The sequence below is a fragment of the Corythoichthys intestinalis genome, chromosome 4 (assembly GCF_030265065.1).
Source record: "Corythoichthys intestinalis isolate RoL2023-P3 chromosome 4, ASM3026506v1, whole genome shotgun sequence".
Classification (NCBI taxonomy): Eukaryota; Metazoa; Chordata; class Actinopteri; order Syngnathiformes; family Syngnathidae; genus Corythoichthys; species Corythoichthys intestinalis.
This window is the reverse complement of record NC_080398.1, coordinates 58,571,636-58,597,965: the sequence shown is the minus strand read 5'-3', so window position 1 is coordinate 58,597,965 and position 26,330 is coordinate 58,571,636. Positions and strand designations below refer to the sequence as shown.

Sequence of the window (26,330 nt, the reverse complement as noted above, 5' to 3'; positions counted from 1 at the left end):
TGCAGTGCCAGGCAACCTCATTCATATTTTATTAGGTAGCGCATATGCAAGGGTTAGGAAAAGGTAAGGATTTAGAGCGGTGGGACGGGCGGCTGGGCAGAAATTCCATGCAACGTTCCCACTGCCCCAAGCTGAGCTCTCCTATTTTAATGCATACATTGCACTACCCTCCCCACACAACCCCATCACGGTGCTGGGTAATGGCTGCCAGCCGTGAACCTGGCAGCCACAGTAATAGGGTGGTAGGTGGGTCCCACACTTTTTCTCTATGCCGTGACTCCTGGGGAGTGGCCGCGGGAGTGGGGGGAGGTCGGGGTTCTGATCTCGCGGCGGTTGCTCGGCGCTCTCCTGCCTCCGCCTTCCCCTCTCTTCTCTGCCTGGGTATCTGCACTGCATTCCACCGCGGGTCGCTGGCTAAATGCCGGTGTATTGGCTGGATGTCGCCTGCTCCGGCGGGGGACCCTGCCCCGCCCTGGGCTCAGTGGATGGGCTGCGCTGCCCCCCCGAGGGCTGGCGCGTGTTTGGTTGGGCTCGCGTGCAGATGGTTGTGATTGGGCGCGCTCGGGTGGGGGGTCCTGGTGCCGGGATTGGCGGTGCAACAGCGTAGGGTCGGTTGCCAACGGGCTTACACTCACAAAGGATTCACACGATTACTGGGTTTTAGATCAGTGCTGATTTGTGTACACTCTACCCCTCCCAATCAATTATCTTATAGTCTCCCCAAGCACCCCTTCCCTTCTTTCCCTGGTCAACAGCCCCCCCATATGGTGTCAACCGGAAATACATCTAGCTGACGATAGCACCAACATATTAGTATAGACGTTCAATGTGTTTGTTGTTGCTTTTGTATTTTTTTTTTCTGTTCCCCCATAACCCGTTCCTGTTCGCTGCTTTGTCATTAAAAAAAAAATATATATATATATATATACACACACCATGAAATCATTGCACATCTAAAACTTATTTTAAAACCCTGACTCTTTATTTAAAATTTGTATACAGAACAATACAGAACAGTACAATCACTTGTAATAACACACATCTGGCAGAAACTACCTGCAGGCAAAGGAAGTTCCTACTTTGTCTCACAGCAAGAGAAGGCTGAACCACAGAATCAAAAAGAAATGTTAGCAGAAGCAGAAACCTCAACACCACAACTGTGACCTACGGAAGTGTGTTTGTTCATTGAATAAATTTAGACAGATTACCAGGGTTCCTACACTTGAGGCAATTTGTAAAACCACTAATAATGTCACTATATTATGGCTGCAACTGCACATTTGTAATGTACGTACCAAATTGCTCATTTGGTCTGGATCAAGTTTTCAGTGCAATTGAATGAAACATTTGTTCAAAATATGTCGGAACCCTGTGACTGATTTCCTATGTCCCGCCTTTGAATCTGACCTCATCAAACATGCCGTAATACAAATACGGCACAGAAATCAGGGCGCTCACTCGAGTCTATGAAAGGAAAGACTTTGTACAAGGTCATTAGGATTTTTACACAGTGTAGGAAGTGAATTGCTCACTGTAAAATATTATTACCTCAGGAAACCAAAGCGGTCAGTCACGTGATATGGAATATACGTTCACTACCAACACATCACATGCAGACCAAAATCCCAACGTCCGCTGTTCATACTGAAAATCACTGGCCATGAACATACCTTCACAACAGCTGCATGAAAGATGTTTAACACCACCAATGACCAGCTGCTTTTGAAGATTATTGCGGCGTTGTTTTGAAAACACTAATATTTGTGAACATCGACTTAGTGATGATATACGAAATTTACGGACAACAGAAAATTTCTGTCACATACGCAAAAGGACAAATCAAAAGAGACACTAATTTGTTTCTTCATGACTGGTAGCTTAAGGTAAGTCAAGCCTGTAAAAGTAATTTTAAAATGCATTTGCAATTAGAAAATTAATGAAGAATAAAACTTATACGGGAGCAAGTAAAACTAAAATCAACTAAAAAATGGTGGACAGCAGTCTGCGAGGAGCGATGGCAACGAGCTACAATGAAACAAGGATTCAAGTATAAGAGCAACTAGTGAAGCCTGAATAAATTAAGGACATCCAAAACAAAGGCATGTAGGAATCTACACTGACAATCCCAATATATCGTCAGAAGTCAGCTACTGGATGTCTTTACAAGATGGAGCACATACTGTTGAGCAAAAAAGTGGACCGTCAAACACGTCATTTTGTGCAATCTTGTGCAACATGCTCTTGAAATAACGTTCTATCTATGCACGTAAGCGAGAAAGTGGAAGGAAAACAAAGCCATAAAATCTCTTTTTTACTTGAAAAATGACAACAAAATTCTATGACTACTCATGTAAAAGGGTGAGCGTCACATCAACTGTGTTCCTGCAGGTAAAGTCTCGAGATTTTGAAGTGAAGGACTGAAGAAAGAAAAAAAAAAATCAACACATGCCCTCTACCAGGAGCTGTTCTTTCACTTAAATAATAAATTAGGTCTCTGATAATAAATAAGAGGAGGTGGGTAGGTCGTGTCAAATCTTGGACTTCCAGGTGCAGTCTCAATAACGCCGTTGAGTCCACAGGACCTCCTAAGACACAGCAACCACCTCCGGTATGCAGCTGTCCTGTCAGCAAAACCTTACTTCTTCATCCGGTCAAGTGTCACCAGTCTTAGTGCTCGTCCAATTCACAGCAACAACAACAGGAACCTTCCGAGATCATCAGCTGTCCATGCTGCAACAGTCTGAAGGGACAAGAAGACACACTTAACTATTGGGGGCTGACAAAATATCGAAGCAGTGATATATCGCGATACTTTGTAGTCCAAAAGGTTATCGATATGCTCCCGTCAAAGAATCGATATATCGTTTTAAAAAGGTGTCACAGTTCAATAAACAAAACAAAAAGGAACAAACAGCTTACAACCAAAATCTTCCATTAGAAAAGTACTTCTCAAATAGTGGGGCGGGCCGCAGAGCGATGCTGGGGGTGGCGCATGGGACCTTGGTGAACATACATTTTTGTTATACTAGAATAAAGTGTAATGGCACATCCATTCAGTGGGTGGCAGTGCCACTCTCATTTTTAGCGGTGCGCAGTATTTTTGAACAAAACAAGAGCACACAGCAAAGAGCTCTGGAGATATGAAAAGCTCAGACAAGGAAATATGACAAAGCATATTTAGCTTTGACTTTTAGTATAGTTGGAGACGAGGAAAGACCAGACTGTTTCTTTCGCAGCAGACAGCAGGAATAATTTTTTTCAGCGAATGCCAAATATTGCCAGGAATTCTCCCGCTTTGTAAGTGTTACATCGGTAAACCAGCGAGCACTGTCAGCATCATATAAGGTGGCATACCAAGCTGCTCAGTGCAAAATAACCCCACACCATAGCAAAGGAGCTAAAACTGCATGCAGCAAAAATAAATGCTGTCCCTCTCTCCAATGACAGTGTCCTTTTGTTGTGTTAATTTTTGTTTTTTCGGTCTAATTGTTCGACATATTGTCCTAATGAGTTAATGTTGCTAATCAATTTGAATGTATTATTTATTGATTTTATTAAATTTTATTTTTCAGCATCAAACTGTCCAAAAATGTATCAAGTGTATTTTTACAGAATGGATGTTTTTTTTTTTTTTTTTTTTTACACTTTATTGTAAGTTGAGCCATATTACATTTTACTTTAATATTAAAAAGTACACAATGTTATGCAGAGTTGTACTTATAATAATATGAATTTTATATACAAATGATACTACAGTATATTTACAGTGGTGGCAGAGAATTTGGGGACGCGGAACATTTACGTCTTCGGGTTAACAGAAAATAATCACTGCATCATGAAAATAAGCACTGCATTAGAATAGTGTCTATGTTAGCTAACTGGCTGCCATTGACGGAACTAAACATCTAAATTGACTGGATTGGAGGTCTAGCGCAGTCAATGGCACTGAAACCAGAGCATTCACAGCCAGTCTCGTGGGCATTTACAGGTCACTTCCAGTTCATTTTAGGGCATTTAAAGTAATGTTGCAGCGATACCGATACAGCGATGCCGATACGGCGCTAAAATGGTGGTATCGGTATTGGCGCTTACCAACAAATAGGGTGCCGAAACCATTTACTGTTATCACTTGACCGCAGCCGTCTTTATCCTGACACTGTGTTGTGTGATAACACGTGATAACTATGCATGCTAGGCAGCTATCACTATTGGCCTGCTCCAGACCAATGACAGCTGGCCAATAGCTGCTCTTTACCAATGCCGTGGCAGCTTTTTCATATGGAGAAAAAACAAACCAGTCATCGGTCTGTGAAAATTTCAGAACACTCCGTCGAGTACAATGGCTGCATGCAAGATTTGCAGCCTGAAAGTTTCGAGAAGTGGAGTTAAATCGGCCAGTTTCAATATCTCCAACCTCATAACACTTTTGAAGACGAAACATGTAAACGAACACACTGCTATCAAGACAAAGGGTGTTGGACCTGACACCGAAGCTACAAACCCCGGTCAGTTCATTTTGTCAACTTTACTTTTATTGTCTTCTACTGAAAGAAATGCAGCAGTAAGGTCAGACTTGTTTCAAAAGTAGGGTTGCCACCTTTCAGAAATAGAAATAAAGGACACTCCCCTCGCGTCCAAAGTGTGAGGTGACGAAAAAAAAGGGGCATCCCAAAACTGTATCTATTTATATCTATTTCGTATTGGTTCAATATGGAACACAACTGCTGTTGAAGTGAGCAAAGTAAGCTAAGCTAAATGGCTAAGGTTGTGCGTGTCAGAAAGAGGGTCACTTGTGCGCTGCTTGGATTTGTGCTTAGCTGTGAAGATGGAGTTGTTACAGTGCTGGCCATACGTATTGGTATCCATGTAATTCTGTGAGAAAATGCTAAATTTCTCCCAGAAAATGATTGCAATTACAAATGCTTTGGTAATAACATCTTCATTTATTTTGCTTGCAATGAAAAGAACACAAAAGAGAATTAACTTTTTTTTTTTTTTTTTTTTTTTTTTTTTTAAACATCATCATTTTACAAAAATCATTATCATTTTACACAAAACTCCCAAAATGGGCCAGACTAAAGTATTGGCACCCTTTGAAACATCATGTGATGCTTCTTTAACTTGTGTAATTAACAGCACCTCTTACTTACCTGTGGCACATAACAGGTGGTGGCAATAACTAAATCACACTTGCAGACTTGCAGCCAGTTAAAATGGATTAAAGTTGACTCAACCTCTGTCCTGTGTCCTTGTGTGTACCACATTGAGCATGGAGAAACGAAAGAAGATCAAATAACTGTCTGAGGACTTCAGAAGCAAAATTGTGAGGAAGTTTGGGCAATCTCAAGGCTAAAAGTCCATCTCCACAGACATGAATGTTCCTGTGTCTACCGTGCGCAGGGTCATCAATAAGTATAGGCACTGTGGCTAACCTCCATAGATGTGGACAGAAAAGAAAAATTTATTTCAACAAAAGACTGTGCAGATGGTGGATAAAGAATCCTTGACTAACATCCAAACAAGTTCAAGCTGTCCTGCAGTCCGACTGTTCAACGGTGTCAACCCGTACTATGCGTCGGCGTCTGAATCAAAAGGGACTGTACGGTAGGGTACCCAAGAAGACCCCACTTTGAATAATGTTTTCTGGTCAGATGAGACAAATGTAGAGCTTTTTGGGAAAAGGCATCAACATAAGAGTTACAGGGAAAAAAACGAGGCCTTCAAAGAAAAGAACACGGTCCCCACAGTCAAACATGGCCGGAGGTTTCCTGATGTTTTGGGGTTGCTTTGCTACCTCTGGTACTGGACTGCGTACCGTTTGCATGGCATTATGAAGTCTGACGACGAACAACAAATTTTAAAGCATAATGTTGGGCCCAATGTGAGAAAGCTGGGTCTCCCTAAGAGGGCATGGGTCTTCCAGCAGGACAATGACCCGAAGCACAATTCAAAAAGCACTAGAAAATGGTTTGAGAGAAAGCACTGGAGACTTCTAAAGTGACTAGCAATGAGTCCAGACCTGAATCCCATGGGGCACCTGTTGAGAGATCTGCAAATGGCAGTTTGGAGAAGGCACCCTTCAAATCTCAGAGACCTGGAGAAGTTGGCCAAAGAAGAATGGTCTAAAATTCGAGCAGACCATTGTAAGAAACTCATTGATGGACACCAGAAATGGTTGTTCGCAGTTATTTTGTCTAAAGGTTGTACTACCAAGTATTAGTCAGGTGCCAATACTTTTGTCCGGCCCATTTTTGGAGTTTTGTGTAAAATTATAATGCTTTAACTTTTTTCTTCGTTCTCCTTTGTGTTTTTTCATTGCAAGCAAAATAAATGAAGAAATTACTACCAAAGAATGTGTATTTGCAATCATTTTTTTGATAGAAATTGACCATTATCTGACAGAATTACAGGGGTGCCAATACTTTTGGCCAGCAGTGTATGTTGCTGCTGTTTGCCTAGAGGCTGATAGAGAGACAGGATGCTGTGATGAATTGTTATTAACCCTTTAACACATAAACCTATTTTGGGCGAATTTGCATGCATTTGACGTTGCCTTTATATTTCAAAGAAAAAATTGTTCACAATGGCCAAGTTGGGTTCCTTTTTTCAGGACACCTTGAACTCCATGTCCAAACTGTTGTTTTCCTCACTGACCAATTATAATCCACATTTTGGACCCAAAAAGACAAAAAAAAATCCAAAAATTTTCTTTTCAAAATTTGTAATGTTGACGTCCCATTGACAACCAAACATGCTCGACCAACCGTTTTGAAGCTTGATAATATTTATTCAACTTGTTAGGATAAACATTCAATAGAAAAAAATAAGTTTGAATAGTTTTAATGTTTGACAATTCAACACAAACAGCAGGTATGGTCATAGACGTTTTTGGCCTTTACACATACAAAACAGATTATATACAGTGCAAAATAGTGAGAAAAAAAAAATATATATATATATATATATATATATATATATATCATCTAACACAAAAAGGGTTTGGAGGATATCTCTTTGTGAAGTTAGGTATTGTACCCATAACCTTATCAAAAGTATATATGTACATGCAATCAAGCTTCTCGAACACACATCTATATAAAAATTGAAAAGATTATTGTGAAGAAAAAATATATATATAATTGAAAAAAAGTATTTTCAAAAATACTGACAAGCAGTTCAGTTCAATTCAAAATGTTCAGGCATGCGACCCAATAAAGTTTTTTTTTTTTTTTTTTTTTTGCGCACTCAATAAAGCTTCTTCTTGAACAGGTCACGGTCACAGGTCACACACAACGTCACACAGCCTACTCTTTCGCCGTTTGCGCGCTGCCATCACTTCTACTCGCCGAGACTCCGACTCATCCGACGAAAACAACGACAAATACTGCTCATCTTCTTCCTTGAGTTAATGAAATAATGCATAAGTTTGCGCTAAATTTAGTTTTAGAATCATTCTGCACGATTCAAAGTCGCTCGTTTAATCCAACCGGCCGTTGCTTGCCTCCCTTTCCTTAGCTGGCGCCTCGCTCGGAAATTTATTAAAAATGTTCACATTCGGTTCTTCTTTCTTGACATCACAACAACTCTTGGGACATGTAGTCTTTTGTGCTGCTTTCAGTTTCGAAAAAGGACAAGAAATGATGGAAATATGGAGATAGATACATGGTCCATGCTGCGTTTTAATGCATATTTATGAGTGCAATAAAACTATAAAACTCAAATGACATTACCTCCCGTTTTTATTGGACGATTGACTTCAAATAAAAACTGGTGTGGACATCAACTTCCGCACTTTCAAATGAGACCAACCAGCGGCACGTGGGTAACGTGATTACAGCGTGACGAAGCGTGACGATATGCGTAAACGCGTCGCTGCCGACACGTTCGGTATTAAAGGGTTAAGTTATTATTACCATTTTTCACGCATACCAGGTATGCAATAAAAAGCACTGGATTCACTTATTATTAGTCTTTTTCCTGTTTCACAAAGGTAAGCAGCAGCCTGACAAATACATGATAGCAATGATTTCACATCCAAATATGTAGCTCTTCATATAAACAGTATACAGTGGGGAGAACAAGTATTTGATACACTGCCAATAAACCCATTGGCAGTGTATCAAACACTGTATATTTTATTTTTCAAACGGAGTGGTATCGGTATCGGCCGATGCTGCACAGCCAGGTATCGGTATCGGGCCCAAAAAATGGTATAGGTGCAACACTAATTTAAAGCTTCCTTCCTGTTGATTTTGAGTCACTTGCTACTTGTTTTGGGATATTCTAGAGTCACTTCCTGTTCTGTATAATATAATATAATATAATTTCATATAATAATTATATTATATTATATTATATTATATTATAATAATAATGCTCATGCTAGATAATTTATTTATATCATTATATTTTTTTTAATTTTTTTTATTAATTGTTTTGAATCATGTTGAAAAGGCGAAGTCAGTGTTCTGAATCTGTTTAGATTCAATTCTTTTGCACTAGTTAATAGAGGTGTGCATCGATACTGCCCTCACGATTCAATTCGATTACGATTCGGAGGGCCACGATTCGATTTAATTCGATTCGATTAAGAGGGTCACGATTCGATTCGGTTCGATTCGGCAAAGCATTGCGATGCCTTAAAGCCTGGGATGCATTAAAATTCTAAAGCAAAGCATATTTTTCGTGAATCATGAGCCAACACAAGCGGTCAGACATTAAACAACTTTTTATTGGCTCTTGTGTCACTCCTGGTTGAAGTCAAATGAAAATACTTTTAGATATATATTTCTTTTTAAAAAAAAAACTGATCACAGCATTTAATTGGTGATTTGAATGAGACCAGGGCTTTCTCTTTTTTTTTTAAACACAGTAGCAGCCTTTCGCACAATGCAACATCTGAAGTCCTGTGCAAAATCAGTAATAGCAGTCACTGTATTTTAGTCACAACAACCCATCGATAAAAATATTCAAGTAAATATTAAAGAAAGCGACAAAGAAGATATTGTAGTGCAGCAGCATCTTTATCGCAATATCAATCCAGGGATCAGTTCAGTTGCAAACAAAACATCCAACTAAATTGCAATGTAGAACAAAAGTAAAATGTAGGCCTAGCCCACTATATATGTGCAATCAACTTAGAAATGCAATTAGTAAGTACCACATAACAATAAAAAATAATGAATTAAAATGAAGTGCAGCAGCATTTTAGCAGCCATAACAATCTGTTTCAACATGAGGAAATATCATTTTTTTGCAATTGAGAGAGCAGAGAGATAGTAGAGGTTAGATGGGGCCTAAAAAATCCAGCCCGACCCGACAAGGCCCGCTGGTACTGAAGCCCGACCCGGCTTGGAGTGACGCGGAAAAAAAAAAACGCAGCAGCAGCAATTTATTTTCATTTCTTCGAGATGGCAGAAAAAAACGCATGTTTCTTAATGTTTAAATAGTCTACATATTTTTGTGATCATTATAGAAGCAACGCGTTAACGAAATAACGCTGGGAAAGTTTAATATTAAAAAAAAAAATCCGATTTTGCAAACACACAGAGGAGAGGATTCAAAAGGATCACATTTGTGTTGCCTTTGTGTGCATAAAAAAGTGTCTTTCGTAACGAATTCTCAGTTGGCAGAAAAAAAACGCAAGTTTTCTTAATGTTTAAATAGTCTACATATTTTTGTGATAATTATAAAATCATTTTCACAACGAAATAACGTTGGGAAAGTTTAATATAAAAAAAAAAAAACGAGTTTGCAGACACACAGAGGAGAGGATTCAAAAGGATCACATTTGTGTTGCCTTTGTGTGCATAAATAAAAGTCTTTCGTAACGAATTCTCAGTTGGCAGAAAAAAACCCAAGTTTTCTTAATGTTTAAATAGTCTACATATTTTTGTGATAATTATAAAATCATTTTCACAACGAAATAACGTTGGGAAAGTTTAATATAAAAAAAAAAAAAAAAAACGAGTTTGCAGACACGCACAGGAGAGGATTTAAAAGGATCACATTTGTGTTGCCTTTGTGTGCATAAATAAAAGTGTCTTTCGTAACGAATCGCAAGCGCCACAGCGGAGGAGAAGAAGAAAAAGCGGGCAGCGCCACTGCTTCATGTGAGTGCACAAGCAAATGCACAATACAGAGAGCCTGCTCTTGGTTTTATCCCATTTTTTTTTTATTAGTCCAGCGCAGAGCGGCCCGACCCGACCCGAACGTGAATGCTTAACATTTTGGGCCCGAACCCGAACTCGGGCACAAGATCTAACCTCTAAGAGATAGGACATAACATAACAATGGCTGAAGCGGAGAAAGAGGGAGCAAGAAAGATTCTTGATGCACCTAAGACATTGAAAGCTGACATCTGGAGACATTTTGGCTTCTATGAGGTTGGTGGGAAACTTGACCAGAGTTATGCAGTGTGTAAAAAATGAAACATGACAATAATAATACAAATGGGGAAACCAAATCCATTGCATCACCGGAATTGCGCAGGGAAGATTTTTGAACGTACTTATATATTTTAAAATGCGCTGAATCGATTCGGCTTGTTGCCCGCATCGAATCGAATCGTCCATGCCCCGCATCGGGATGCATCGCCGCATCGATTATTGTTGACACCACTATTAGTTAATGTTATCAGAATTTGACCTCATTGTTTATGTGATTTATTATTGTTATTTACGTGTTTATTTGTACTTTAATGAAGAATTTAAGTGTTCCAAAATGTTTTTGTGAATTAATAAGTGTCAACAAAAACTGAATTGCTAGATTAGTTTAAAAAATGTATACGTATATATTAGATTAGTCGAATAATCGAGAAATAGTCGTTTGGGCCAGCCCTAAAATAGAGTCTTATTTAAATGCATACATTTAGTACATTACTTTTATCGCACGACGAGTTACTTTTTGTCACATTTTTTTCTTCCCTCTTCGCTCTGTTTCGTCGCCGCTAAGACTCGGCCTACTCACCTGGCTCTCGATCGACTCCCCTTGTTGTACAACACAACAGCCACTTATCTCTTTTTAAGGAGTAGGAGATTGTAATAGCCTTGTAACGAGCTTTACTAGTTTTGGCGAGAACGGAATCATTTTTTGTTGCCGTTTTGGAGTACAGTTCCACACAAACGTACATCAAGATATTTAGCTTAGCAAATGGAGGAAGATTCACTTTCTTACCATTGAGTCCGTCTGCCTCCTGGACATCCAGGAAGGGGACGGGTCCCCATATCCGGATGGTTCCGTCATCCGAGGCGCTTGCCAGTAGACCGGGAAGAACAGGGTTCCAGCTCACGCAGTTGACGGTGCGGGTGTGACCAGTCAGCTCTGCGATAGGCAATTCACTTCGCCTGTGCCAGATGTAAACTTTGTGGTCTGTGAAGAAACAGAGATTTTGTCAGTGGACTGTAGTTGGCAGGTAGATAATGGTGTCTAGCATACAGAACTTCTGTAACCTTCTGATGCTGTAACACCAAAGAGGCTGAATATTTTTTTTAATAAAAGTGGACTTCTTGCCTTCACTGCCACTTGCAATGAAGTCTTCATTGTGACCTCCAAAGCAGGAGTGGATGGTGTAGAAGCCCTGTGTTACTCCTTGGTACTTCCTCACAAGCACCCGATCCTGCAGGTCCCAGAGATGCACTCCCTACAAACACAATGAAGATTGCATTATATCAGGATTTAAGAGATAGCCTGTAGACTGACCTTCACCTGCAGAAAAAAATATTTTAAAAAATACGGAAGTGACTGACCTGGGTAGCAACATTCAGCAGAGCTAATCTTCCATTTTTGGAGACTGTGAAGGACATGATGGGATGGTCCTCTTGGACTCTGCAAGGAACCATCAACCAAAATCATATTTTGTCAGAGAAATGCTGCTTATGCAAATATTGTATTGTAATGTTGTTATTGCTTTAAAAATAGGTCTTAAGTTAGAAAGTTATTCTGGCTTCTGCTGTTGTCAACAGTCGATCAGTAATTTTTCAGGTTTTTTTGTTGACAATTCACAAAGCTCCTGTTGTATGGATGGACAAGAACATAGACTTCATAACTACTGACATGACACTTCGTCATTCCTTGTATGACGCCTTACCATAGGGGGTCAAGCTTGAATCTTCATTTAGTAATAGTCGAAGGCGGTCAAGGTCAAGTCAAAGCCGGGTTTAAGCTTGGATTTTGGAAGAACTACGAAATCTGTACCGCATACAAACAGGAAGGATTGTCTCAGGAGTGATTTGTTCGAGGATTCAAGGTAAATATTATATTTTTCGTACCATGCATGCATTTTGAAACGTTGCGAAAAAAATCACTGGAAGGAATGGGAACCGCTTCAACATAAATACAGTACGTAAAATAGATGCGTAACTGCCCGGTTTTTAGCTCTTTAAACAAAGAATAGAGACAGTTTTACGTCCATAACTATAAAGAATTCAGTGATTGAAGCATTTATTCGCAAGAATTTTCTTCTTTGTTTACACATGAAGGCGGCTTAAGGACGAGCCGCACGTTCGCCATATTTACGTAAAATACATGGTACCTGCACGTTTCTTTTGCTTTTAACCAAGAATCGAGACTGTTTAACGTCCATATCTATAAAGAATTCAGGGATTTAAGCATTTATTCACAAGAATTTTCGCCAGAAAAGCTCCTTTTACGGCAGGCGGCCGATAGCCTCATTCGCTAACAGAGTAGCACTTTACTTCGACAATATAAGTAAAATAAAAGCTAACTGCACCGTTTCTTTGTTTTTAACCAAGAATCAAGACTGTTTTACGTCCATATCTATGAAGAATTCGGGGATTTAAGCATTTATTCACAAGAATTTTCACCAGAAAAGCTCCTTTTACGCCAGGCAGCCGATAGCCTCATTCGCTAACAGAGTAGCACTGTACTTCTACAATATAAGTAAAATAAACGCTAACTGTACGTTTTCTTTGCTTTTAACCAAGAATCGAGACTGTTTTACGTACATATCTATGAAGAATTCGGGGATTTAGAATTTTTGCCAGAAAAGCTGTTTACGCCAGGCGGCCGCTAGCCTCATTCACTAACTGTATAGATCCTACTCACCAACGTCACACAATGACGTGTCGCTGTATCCGGCCTCCATATTGTCCGTCATTGTTTATCCGTATTCTCAATGGTTTCAATTTGTCGTGCAATTTTACAGTGCAATTCATGGAAGCCCCAGTGCTTTCAGACGCTGTTAACTCATTGGATGCGTTGCATAAAAGGTGTTATGTGGAAAAGCTTCAGTCTATCCATTCGCCAGATCCATATTTGATGCCTAAATCGATATTTTTCGACCCGCTGTCTTCACCGTCTCTGCCTGTCATCTGCTACCCTGATATCAACAACTATCTTGTCCACACAAACTCAGCCTATTCTCACAAAACTTTGAAAAACTTTAAGAGCAGCACTCTAAGCAACATTACCCTGTGTGACCCTTCCAATTTTCTTAAATGGCGACAATCAACAAAAAAAAAAGTTGACTGTGATGGCCGACGCTTCAAGGATAGGTGGATATTGGACTATTTCTTCAATAAAACACGCAACAACTGCGTCTGCCTCATTTGCAAAGAGACAGTCGCTGTTTTCAAAGAGTTCGATGTGACGCGATAATGATATTACCGAACAAGACACGCTGACATGTACGACAACATTACAAGGAAGATACGCAGCGAGAAATTATAGCAACTTGAAGCTAGTTTAATTTCACAGCAGCAGTATTTCGCAAGAGCCTGAGTGTCGCTAGAGAACGGCACAAAGACGAGATTGTTGAAATTATGAATTTAAGAAAATAATAATAAAGCAAATGTGACACACAGAAGGGCTTGCTAAAAACTGTTTAAATATATTGTTCTACGTAAATCAGCCAAGGTAGCCCCCCACATTTTTACCACACCAAATCTGGCCCCCTTTGCAAAAAGTTTGGACACCCCTGTTTAACTGATGATCCGTAGACGAGGCCAGCTTCTTTCACTTGGTACCAGCTAAATATTATTCAAAAAATAATGATGGCGGAAGAAATACACATCTTGAATTTGAAACTGTATGTTGTCGGCGATTAGCCTCGCAATGATCTTAATGGTGGTTGTCAGCCCAAAACCCTCTAAATATATATTACATGCATCTTACCAGGTATAAAATGACTACTACGTAGTCTGTGGTGATCGTTTGGTGCCCAGTTTTCTCGTCGAATTGCAGCAGTCCACCTCGCTCTCCTTTTCGGGTCTCTCGGAATACGGTAGAACTTCAAGTCCAACCGCCACACACGCCTTCACCATTTTGATTATTAATGTTAACGAGCAGAAAAACACGCCATAATAGGAGGAATTTACGTAGCGGTAATGCGTAAACACGATGAGCTGACGGACAATATGGCACGGAGGCGTGGATGTGACGTCATGTGAGTGGGGTCGATATACAGTAGTTTATAATGATTATAAAGGGCTATTCTATTCTATAATAAGTTGTGATTGTATATAAAATTTATTAATAATCTATTTAATTCTGCATGTTTTCCTCAAGAATGAAGTTTCTGATGTTAAATTGAGTAATTTATTAGCTGTTGAAACCTGCAGTAAATAAAAAAAAATTAAGTTGCTAGTATTTTGGTCAAAAACATATGATTTGTTAAATATTGCATTGATCCTGAAAATATAGGTGATTATCTCTGCATTCGGTGATTTTTGTGCATCTAGTGTAAAATCTGAGACTTTTATAGTCATTTTAAGTTGTGTTATACTTACATAAAAACAAATAATCGAGATTTTAAAGGGAACGACTTTGAATTTTTTGGTGCCGGTGTTCATGGAGACTCATATATGGCTAAGGTAGGTGCCTGTTTTGGTTTTAGGTCGGTAACAGCTTTGGTTTTGAAAATATTTGAATTTGAAGTTTTTGAAAATAGGCCCTTTACGAATTGGCCCCGTTTCCCATGTCATGTCAATAGGTTATAAAGTCTATGGACAAGACTAAAGTGGAGCTGTTTAGGAGGGCACGTTAGCTTTAGCTGTTCAAATTCACGCTCCAAATTGCTAGAACAAATTTATGCACAGTATGTGCTGCTTTGCAAGTCTTACATGTTTCTGTCAGTCAGGTCCTCAAAGTTGTAACCACGAATGCGCTGGTGAGTGTCAGAGGCAAGGACAGTCCGGCCATCACACAAACACCACAGGCACTGCACACGAATTCCTTCCCATGAGTCCAGTAGGTTTCCATCCAGGTCCTGGTAGTCCAAGTTGAGGAGTACAAAATACAACACAATGATGTATCATGAACAGGAAGTAAATAAGTCTTACTGAACCACAATATTTTGGAATGGCATTTAACAATCGATACAACTGGAGTAACTATAATCACATTACATATTTAATTTGATGGAAATACAAAGTCAAAGAAGTCATAGAGCATTTATTTATATTCCTAATTCTGTCTAGAAACCCATGAACTGAATTTTTAGGAAAACACAAACATTCAGCTGTTCTTGCACCAATACAGTACTGGAGGTGGTTTCAGATTATTGCTAAAATGGTTGAATCAATTAAATGTCGTAATTTGATGAAAAAAAAGCTTCGAATGAAATTTAGCTGCTCCGAGGATGTTTAATTAGAGTGACGTGATTTGTTTTGACAGGGTTGCATTTGGTTTTATTTATTTGGGTGGATACACTGCCGTCTAGTGGCAACAGAGAATATTCCATAGCTCGTCTAACATTCAGCCTAGATTCAGTTTTTCTTTGATCTCATATGTTGGAACATGCATTCGTTATTTAGTTTAAAAGTATATTTAGCAGGTTTTTTTTGTGGGAATATGTGTTTCAATGATTTATTAAGAGCACTGTAAAAAAAAAAGGCATTTTATAACAGTTAAGCCAGCGGACCTTTGCTATGAAAGTTATCCAATTGTTGTTTTGTTGTACTTAGATCCTCATTTTTCTTTTTTTTTTTAATATTGTTTGAGGCCAAGGTCAGGTATTTCATTTTATTTTAAATGCATTTATTGCTCTGGTGAAATGAAAGTGCAACTCTGCATAGTTTGAAGAAACACTCAGGTATTTTATTTTGTATTCGCATTTAATGCTCTTTTGAAAGTGCAATCTTAGCAAGCCAAAACAAATGCTATTGCAGGCATAAACACTTGTTTCTTTGTTTTACATCTCCTAAAATTTATTCTGCAACGTATTAAATGTTTGTAATCCGATTACTCAATTATTCGAACTAACTATATTAAATAATCGATGGCTGCAGCCCTCGATCAGATTCAGGACCATCCCTTAGTGTAGTTTCACAGATCAGTGCTTCAATCATTGACATTGAAATTATATAATTACTACTGTACTCCATGGCATAGAATCCTAATTCGCTCAATTGAACTGTTTGAGATTGCCACAATCCAGTGTTTGGTTTTTACTCAAATAATTATTGTTTTTTCGTCTTTTTTTTAAATCATGATTTTTGAAAATCACTCGTGTTTTTAAATGTACAAATTGTGTCCCCAGGACATTGACAGACTTAATTATTAATTTTTGTCATAGTGTCTGCTCAATAGAGAACGTCTGTAAATGTAATCAAAAGTTAGACAATATTCTAAACACTATCCAGTAGGGTTGTTCCGATCATTGTTTTTTTTGCTCCCGAGCCGATCCCGATCGGTTTTGATTGAGTATCTGCCGATCCCGATATTTCCCGATCCGATTGCTTTTTTTTTGCTCCCGATTCAATTCCAATCATTCCCGATAATTTTTCCCGATCATATACATTTTGGCAATGCATTAAGAAAAAAATGAATACAACTCGGACGAATATATACATTCAACATACACATAAGTACTGTATTTGTTTATTATGACAATAAATCCTCAAGATGGCATTTACATTATTAACATTCTTTCTGTGAGAGGGATCCACGGATAAAAAGACTTGTGACTTTGTATATTGTGACTAAATATTTCCATCTAGTGTATTTGTTGAGCTTTCAGTAAATGATACTGTAGCCATGCCCAAATGCATGATGGGAAGTGGAACCATGACTGTGCGTAGTGCTACCAATTGATATATCTTCTTTGCGTTGGGAAATAACATAAGGTGTTAAGAAACAGATCAGTTGCCACCTTGCTTCCCCACATTGCTTCCCATGATATTGCTAATCATAGGGAGAGGGATTGTAAGGCTTTAGCCAATTAAAAAAAGGCTCCAAAGGCTGCTAAAATTCACTCTACTCATTTTACGCTGCCTTTTATCTCTCTATATAGGTAAAACGGCGTCATTACAGATTGAGCGCAACAATGCGTGAGTGGGTCATGCAGCGCATGCATTAATTGCGTTAAATATTTTAACGTGACACTTTTTTGTTTTTAATTAATTGCCGCCGTTATCGGGATAAATTTGATAACCCTACCTTAAGCCTAAACTTAAGACTCTGGATGAGTGTAACATATTATGTCTGTAACGTTAAATACAATCAGAAAACGATTTAATTAAAATATATATATATATTTTAAAAAAGGCATGGCCGATATTTTTTTGCCGATTCCGATACTTTGAAAATGACATGATCGGACCCGATTGATCGGCATCATCTCTACTATCCAGTGATGCCCTGTTCACTAATTGTTTATATTCAAAAACACTCATACATTGAACCGGGTACTTGAAATCATTTTTAAGGATAGTACTGTTCTGTACTACTGTTCACCTGAAAAATATTTTGATTCCAATGATGTTATTCAGGAGTGAAAACAAGCTTACATTTTCTGTTAACAATTATAACTACAACAACAAAAACGAACGTAGGATGTTTATTTTTAAATATGGTTAAGCATCACAATGGGTAGTAATGCGTTAAATTTACTCCATTACATATACAGTGGTATGAAAAAGAATCTGACCCTTCTGGAATTTCTCATATTTCTGCATGAAATCACTATCAAATGTGATCTGATCTTTGTCCAAATCACACAGATGAAAATACAGTGTCTGCTTTAACTAAAACCACCCAAACATTTATAGGTTTTCAGAGTTTAATGAGGATAGCATGCAAACAATGACAGAAGGGGGAAAAATAAGTATGTGAACCCTCTGCCTAAAGAGACTTAAAGAGCAATTGAAACCAATTTTTACCAAACATTTTAAGTCAGGTGTGTGCCCTGAGATCTGATGAGCGGTTTAAAGCTGCCCTGTCCACTATAAAACCACACACCTAGTAAGAAATGTCTTGATGAGAAGCATTGTCTGAATTCACAAGTTTATCAGGATGTTTTGCAGGAAAACCTGAGGATAGATGCTGCAACAAGACAATGATCCTTACCACACAAGTATATCAACTTCAGAATGGTTTCAGAACAACAAAGTACACGTTCTGGAGTGGCCAAGTCCAGAGTTGAACCCCATTGAGATTCAGCGGCATGCCCTAAAGACAGCGATTCATCCTAGACATCCCAGGAATTTGACTTAACTAGAGCAGTTTTGTAGAGAAGAATGCTCAGGGATTCGTCCTGATTGATGTGCCAGACTCATCTGCAGCTAAAGGAAGCGTCTGGTTGAAGTTATTTCTGCCAGGGGGGGGGGGGCACAAAATATTAAATGTGATGGTTCACTTACTTATTTTCCCCCCTTCTGTCATTGTTTGCATACTGTCCTCAATAAAATGCTAAAACCTACAGTGGGGAGAACAAGTATTTGATACACTGCCAATGTGCTTGGGTGGTTTTAGTCAAAGCAGACACTTTTTTTTCATCTGTATGCTTTTGACAAACATCAGATCAGAAGGTTCAGATACTTTTTCAGACCACTGTATTTGAGTAACCTTTTGAGAAAAATGTTCTTTTACCACTCTACTACTCCACTATTACTCTACTTTGGGCTTCACTACAGTTGCCACAATTTTCCTCTTTATTCTACACATTAGATTTTACTTTATTTTTGCCAAAGTTGCCCACAGTGGCTCCACCTCTTTCACTATTTGCAACAATAATCATATGACTCCATTATACCAACAAGACGTAACAACACAGTCACATGACAACACAAACGTTGCAGTCAGAGGTCCTATGATCACACCAGCCTGATAAATCATGTGGAGTCTTTAAAGGGCCGGAAAAAATAGAGCACAGCTGTCAACATTCCTTGAAAGCACAGATTTCAACTTCTCTCCTACTTTTTATTTGGCACCTATAGACCACGGACACCCAGAGATGTGATTGTTTAATTTCACAGTAGGAAATATGTTTTCTCTACTAGGAGGCTGCTTTGGACGGGCGACATTTCATTCCTGTAGATTTATCTAGTTGGAATTCGATTAATTTTTGTTGGCCCTAATCTTTAATGTAATTGGTTATAGTACAGTAAAACAATAACAGTTCATATAAATGACATTGTGCTGAGAAAACACTACTACTATCATTAAAAAAAAAAAAAAACATTACTTGAGTATTCTTTTCACTGAATATGTATTTATTTGTATTTGAATACATTTTTGGGATGACTACTTTTACTTGAGTAATATTATTTTGGAAGCAATGCTACTCCTAATTGAGTAATATTTTGGCAGTTCTACACACCTCTGGTAAGCATGAACCCTGAGGACAGCTTTATTACCAACAGTGTTAGCTTGACTGACATTGGTCAACCTCAGTGATCAACTGTTTATCACTGTGCTCAACAGTGCTCTTCTATTGTCTGTGTGGGCTGCAAATGTGTATTTGTGTGTGAGCTGTGAATGATACTCACACATTGGTAGAATTGGCCTCTCTGCCCACCAGTGATGAAGCGTTTGCCATCTGGATTCCATGCCACGCTCGTGAGACTATCTTCATGAGATTGACTCATTTTTGTTCGTAACTCCCCCGTCTAAACAAGCGGAGAAGGAACACGCTGCATTGAATTCAAGTTCCTTCAGGGCACGTACACGTAACGTGACACACCTACAGTATCTCATAAACATGAATACTCCCGGAGGCGGTCCTAGCCCGTATAGTTCCCTGAGCCCACGTGGCGCTGGGCCGCCAACAACCAAAAGACTTCAATGGTTGGAAAGTCAAACAAAATATATTTTAAGAATTGAAACAATTAAACTTAAAGCGCAAGACAACACCTTGATCATTTGCATTTCAGCGGAAAGAATCTTGTGTTTGTTTTGTAGGGGGGACACAAAATTCACAATCTCATTTTCTCATGTGTAATTGTGGAGAAAAACATCCATAAAAGACCATATTTCCTGGAAGTAGATTACCGTTAGCTGACAACTTTAAAGATCAAAATTGTTTTAGCAAATCAAATTTAGTATTTATATTATTTCTGATAGTACGCTATTGCTCAAGACATCATTTACACTAGGGGTGCAACGAACCTCGGTTTTGGGATCACGGTTTCGGTTCGGTTTGCGTTTTGCTTTTTTTTTTAAACTGCCTTTATTTTGCTTTTTAAAAAATGAAATAAACACTTAAAATGTAAACATTTTCGACTGTTAAAATGCCTCTTAGCTCTTTGGCTAGTGTAGTGACTGACTACTGAAATACACACACAGTAGTAAAAAAGTTACTTGGCAAAGTAACTGGTGATACTTTTCATGTTTTTTTTGTTTTTTGTTTTTTTTTTTCATTTAAAAAAAAAAAAAAAAAAAACAGTAACCTTTGCTATGTTTGGAGGTCATTTAATGTTGTGAATCAACCGTTAAAGTTGATAAAATTGCTCCCGTTTTTGCATTAGTTCCCTTCTGTCTACTTTCAACATGTGAACATTTTAAAACTGTTTCATCCTTTAAAGGTAGACTCAAGTCAAGATTTTGCCGATTTAGGAGTATTTTAGATTAAAAGTTGCTTAGGTTCGCTTGTAAGGTTTACTACAACAGAGCCTTTCTGAGACGTTTACTGGTCTAAAATGGCGGCTGTTTACTAACGCTACCGAGTCTGTCATTTCGCATGTAGTTCTATATGCATGTGACATCTAGGCGTAGATTGTATGTTGTCGGCTAAGTCAGGTAATATTGGAGCCACCTAGCCTAGCATCACGTTTGCTACAGCGTCTCAACAAGCACTCTTCCCTCTCTGAGTCTCTGACTTTTCTCGCGTCATTCAAGCAACGCATTGTCTCGCTGCAGAAACGGTGACCAAATCCGAACGGATGAAAAAAAACGTAATGCACGAAAAACGTGCAGATTTTGAACGTAATGTACGGCGTACACATTAAAAAATGAGTGCTCACTTGTACAAATTACGACGAGACCGTACAATTTGACAGGTATGAATTATAGTGGACCATCACAGTTAGGTAGTAGCACTCTGTAGCACGGGACGTCCAACTATCAGTGGTCAGGGCGAAACTATGTGCTTTAGCGAAATCATCTTCGATGGCTTTGCGTGCCATTTCATAAATGTCGGGGATTACGCTGTTGCGAGAAATATGTCCGCGAGGGAACAATGTAACGCGGACCAAGCGTTGCAAATAAATTAACGTAGCCCGCCGTGCGTTTTCACTGGTGTCATCTTCGGGGTTGTCCTACCCTGAGAAATTGATATCTGTGGGTGATGCTGGCTGAGGTGCTGGAGTCATGTTATAAAAGTGTTGCCATTAGCATGCGGAACAAGCGCTGAGCAATGCTTGCAATTTTTTTTCTTCTTCAATATTTTCTCTTCCTCCGCATTGTAATCCACGGGGAAACCAAAATGTTGCCACACCGGAGATTTGAAAGAAGCCGGTGCTGCCTCAAAATTAGGTCTCTCCACTCCTCCGCTCGCCAAGCTATTTGTTTTCTTTCTTGTTTCACTTTCACTTCGCTCGTGAGTCGTAAGCGAGAGAGGGCGTTACTCGGCTTCTATTACACAGGTGCTTGACAGCGATCTGACATTTACTTGCGGGGCGGGGATTTCTCCACAGCGGTGCTTCACGTCACACACAGCTCGATCAATTCATTCCATAAGCGTTCGGAATACATTAATTGCAAAACCGAAAAGGCGCGGTTCATAAAGGCGTATTGAACCATGCAGGGCGAACCGAACGGTTCGGCTTTGAACCGCAAACCGTTGCACCGCTAATTTACACCCACAATTCCTTAGGGCATGGGTGTCAAGCAAATTGCACGAAGGGCCAAGTGGGTGATGGATTTCGTTCCAAACGATACAGCACAGTTTAACTAATGATTTTTTATTTTGCTGAACAAAACAAAGACTGCAAACGACTCATAACACTTGTTAGAGATCCCTTCCCACTGGCGGTTTTAAGGCGGTGGGGTGGGGGGGTGTCACAGGGGCACTGTCCCCCACTTTAATTTTTTTTTTTTTCTTTTTTTAAACCTGTCCTGTTCAGCTGTTTGACACAGGGAATGGAAGTCTAAGTGAACAGTTTTAATGTTTCACATTGAGAGTCTGACATACTCTCATTGTGATCATTCAACATACCTCGTTTATTATGACAAAGCAGCGAACAGGAAGGGGTTATGGGGGAACAGAAGAAAAGAAACACAAGAGAAAAAAGAAAAACACAAACTACAACAAGAATTACATTGAACGTCTTGACTAACTAGTAATATGTTGGCGCTATCTTTAGCTAGATGTATTTCCGGTTGACACCATGTGCGGGGCCTGTTGACCAGGGAAAGAGGGGGACGGGGGGGGGGGGGGGGGGGGGGGGGAGTCTATAGGCAAAATGATTGAAAGGGGTAGAGTGTACACAAATCAGCTCTGTGATCTAGAACCCAGTAATTGTGTGCATCCCTTGTGAATGTAAAACCGTTGGCGACCAACCCTACGCTGCCCCATCGCCAATCCCGGCACCGGGACCCCCCACCCGAGCGCGCCCTATCACATCCAGCCGCACGTGAGCCCCACCAGGCGCTCGACAGCCAAGCAGACGAGCGGAAACGCCGCGCGGGCGCCAACCCAGGGCTAAAAATAGCATTCGTGCGGTACGCTATTGGCTTGACACCTGTGCCTTATTGCTTTTGTGATGCCGATGTACAGTATTTGCACGCGGGCCATCAGTCGAATAGCCACATACACATGGATCTTGCTTGAGAAGACTATATAGCTAAAAGGACAATGATGTGCATTTTGTCCTACTCATGTTGCTGTAGGTTGGTCCATGTGCACGTATCATGGTCGCTTGTGGTGTAGCTGTTATGCTCCCAGTCTTATAGTAAAACAACATAAAGAAAAGGAGAAGGTTGTGCCAGAATGTCTTTCGGCTGTACGAACAGGACAGATGGTAAATACAGCATTCCACTGGATATTTCCGCTCACTCTTTGCCGATAAGGGACAAGTGCTGGTTGAACATAATCTGGTGACAGGCGTTCACGCCTACAAAAGGCTGTTCGGCACATTTTCTGCCCCAAGTGTTTGATGATGATATGTACGACAAAAACGAGTTATAGAGAAAAAAGAAAGGGTATGACAACCTTCTACATCGCCCAACCTAAAAGGTTAAACAGCATTTGTCTGTGTCCAAAATGGAAAGAGATAAAGAAAGCGACACCAGAACGAGCACAACTTTAAAGAGGGTGTCATGTCAGTGTTCAAACATTTTATCCATTATCAGAGGTTTAAGAAATTCTTTGAGCAACAGTCCTTCACTTGAAGATCATTTATACAAGATGTTGTCTTGTGCGTTAATATCGTTGCACAACCATGATGTTAAAAAAATATCATCGGTACCTCAGATCTACAGTAAGTAAGGTTTGCATTCAAAATTAATAAGTGACCATTATGATGATACAATTTAAGTATAACAACACACACTTAACTATCGCTCTGACAACACATCTCGTCACTCCCCTGAGCACTACACTTTTTAATCAAGTTTCTATGGGTCTTAATTCATATTTATCTACTTTATAAATCGAAGGGCTAGGCTTAACGAATGTACCAGGGTAAAGCACCATCTTGGGCGACCGCACAACTGGCCCATATGAGAAATCGCCTCTGAGCACGGCTAGCCACACGCTGCTGTTCGCAAATTGGCCGAGTTGCTCTTACCTGTACATTCCACAGCCATAACTCGGAGCAATCATCAGGACCACATGCTATAAGATAGGAATCATCAGGGCTCCATGCCAAGTACGAGACTCCGTACGCGTGACCCTCCAGAGTCTTCATTAGCTTCACTTGACGTGTTTCCTAGTTAAAATATAAAAACATTACAGATTCATATGCCAACTCATCCCAGACTGACGACAGTACTGGTGGAGACTTAATAGTAAGTTACCGTGTCAACATGCCAAATGATGACTGTTGTGTCTTTGGAACCAGTCGCCAGTTTTGTGCCGTCATTAGAAAACTTGCAGAACCAGACTTCATTGCAGTGTTCAGTAAGTATTTGCTGAGTGTAGCACGGGAACTGCTTCCTAAAAATAGTAACGCAGTTATTGCAGAAACCATTTAAAATTTAATTCAGAACAATTTGATATCATTCATTCAAATTTCCAACGTGGTGCATCACTGGGATGAATCACATTGGATTTTAAATCAACAGTGTGTGAACTACAGCTTGAGAAAAAAAGTGTTTTTGTAGAATAGGGTAAATTGTGCCATTGTCTTTTAATGTAAAACGGATCATTTTAATCTCAGAAATGTTAGAAATCTATTTAAATAAGATAAAATCAATAGATAATTACTTATACAACATTTAGTGAAAGATTTTGCAACATAAACACTTTTCTACAACACTGCTTATTGCACCAACTGAGCTCGTTAAGAATAATGCCTTTACGTGGTGTCATTACGGAAAATACGACTTGTCAAGTCAAAAATTGCATGTGAACGACCCCTCAAATCTTATTTTCTACGTATTATGATAGTTTCTGAGATGTGACGACATTTAACTTTTTAAAATGGTGCAGCGCAAACAAGAAGTTTTGATTTGTTTTTAAAGACGATTTAATTTGCTAATTTTTCTTACGCCAGCATAATAACGTGTACATATTAATAAAACTCATATTTTTTTTAACTAAGTGTTTGCGATCATTTTTAGTTTTACATTGCGAAAGAGACACAGGTTAGCACTCTGTGGGCAGTGTGAGGAGAACACTCACGTAAATGTACTTGTTCACAGTATATTCCAATGACAGCATGCCGACACGCAACTAACAAAAACGAAGTCTGTGTCTCCCATGATTTTTTTTTTTTTTCCTACGACAACAAAAGCACATGAACAAGACTCACTCGTAATTACCAACTAGCAAGTGCTAAGGACCCTCTTTCCCAGAGCACAAAAAGCATTAAAAATCAGGCTACAAAATCATATGACAAAGCAAATGTACAAAATGACACATGAAACACTTAATAGATTTAATCTTACTCTTCAACATCCCACTTGCGAATTCTAGAGGGGAATATACCGTAAATGTGTGCTCCCTTCTTGCTGTACCACCTAGCCTCTGTGGTGTGGGTAACTCTGAGTACATTTAATTTTTGCATGATGAATGCAAATTGTCTGTTCACATAGCAAATCCCAAGCATCCGAGTTTGGAGACATTTAATGGTCGATAAGCATAGCCCTTGTACAAAGGCTTTTTCATTCACTTTGAAAGCAGCATACATATTGGCCCAGTACCGATAATGAAAAACCGATTTCGAGATTATCCAATATCATTTTAAAATGCATTTAAACCGATAGTATCGGCCCTCTTATCCTGTACTTATCTTACCAATATAATTTTAAAATGGATTTAAACCGATAGCATCGGCCCTCTCATCCTGTAATTATCTTATGTTCTCTCATCCTGGCTACCCGATAATATCAGACAACTCTAATAAATAATGTAAAAAAGTTTTTTTTTTAACCGCCAAGTTTACCTAATTTTTAAAGCCTCAACCATTTAGTTTAATGCTTTTTAAAGCTTTTTAAGGCCTGAATTTTGACTAAATCCATTCAATGACTTAAGGCTTTTTAATGACTCTCATAAACCCTGTTATTCACAGATGAACCCTCTCAGCCTAGATTAAACAGTATTATATGAATGGTCATGGTGAGTCAACTAAACTCTTCCGAAACAGAACTATTTAAGCTATCTGGTGGAAAATTCTTCTAGTTTTAATATTGCAAAATATATCACAATTTATTGCAAACCCCAGATTAGTCACATTGTCAGTTTTGTATCCTCAACATTCTCCACCATTTCAACATAGTTATAGGATTTGTTTCTACCTGAAAACTGAGACATCCCAGGTTCCAAAAAATAATTTCAGGGACATGTTTAACAACCCTATCCTAGCACCCGCCCTCTCAACTCCCACCAGAGCTTTCAGAGAGGGAGTTACAAGCACAAAAGTTCCTTTTGATTAATTAAAGTGCAAGGCCTTGAACCATCTACAGTACAGTCATGTTGCTACTGTTGATGT

General features: G+C 39.2%; 1 protein-coding gene across 1 annotated transcript in view; it reads right to left on the bottom strand.

The window, feature by feature from the left end:
* Positions 1-834: 834 nt before the first annotated feature.
* The window catches only part of wdr26a (WD repeat domain 26a), a 53,795-nt gene continuing 28,299 nt past the window's right edge, over positions 835-26,330 (bottom strand). The window contains exons 7-14 of the mRNA XM_057833902.1: positions 24,196-24,334; positions 23,967-24,107; positions 19,728-19,847; positions 15,081-15,226; positions 11,748-11,826; positions 11,512-11,641; positions 11,176-11,370; positions 835-2,740 (exon numbers count right to left, since the gene is read on the bottom strand). Of these exons, the coding sequence (XP_057689885.1) occupies positions 2,718-2,740; positions 11,176-11,370; positions 11,512-11,641; positions 11,748-11,826; positions 15,081-15,226; positions 19,728-19,847; positions 23,967-24,107; positions 24,196-24,334 (973 nt within the window). The 3' untranslated portion in view covers positions 835-2,717. The remainder of the gene's footprint in view (positions 2,741-11,175; positions 11,371-11,511; positions 11,642-11,747; positions 11,827-15,080; positions 15,227-19,727; positions 19,848-23,966; positions 24,108-24,195; positions 24,335-26,330) is intronic.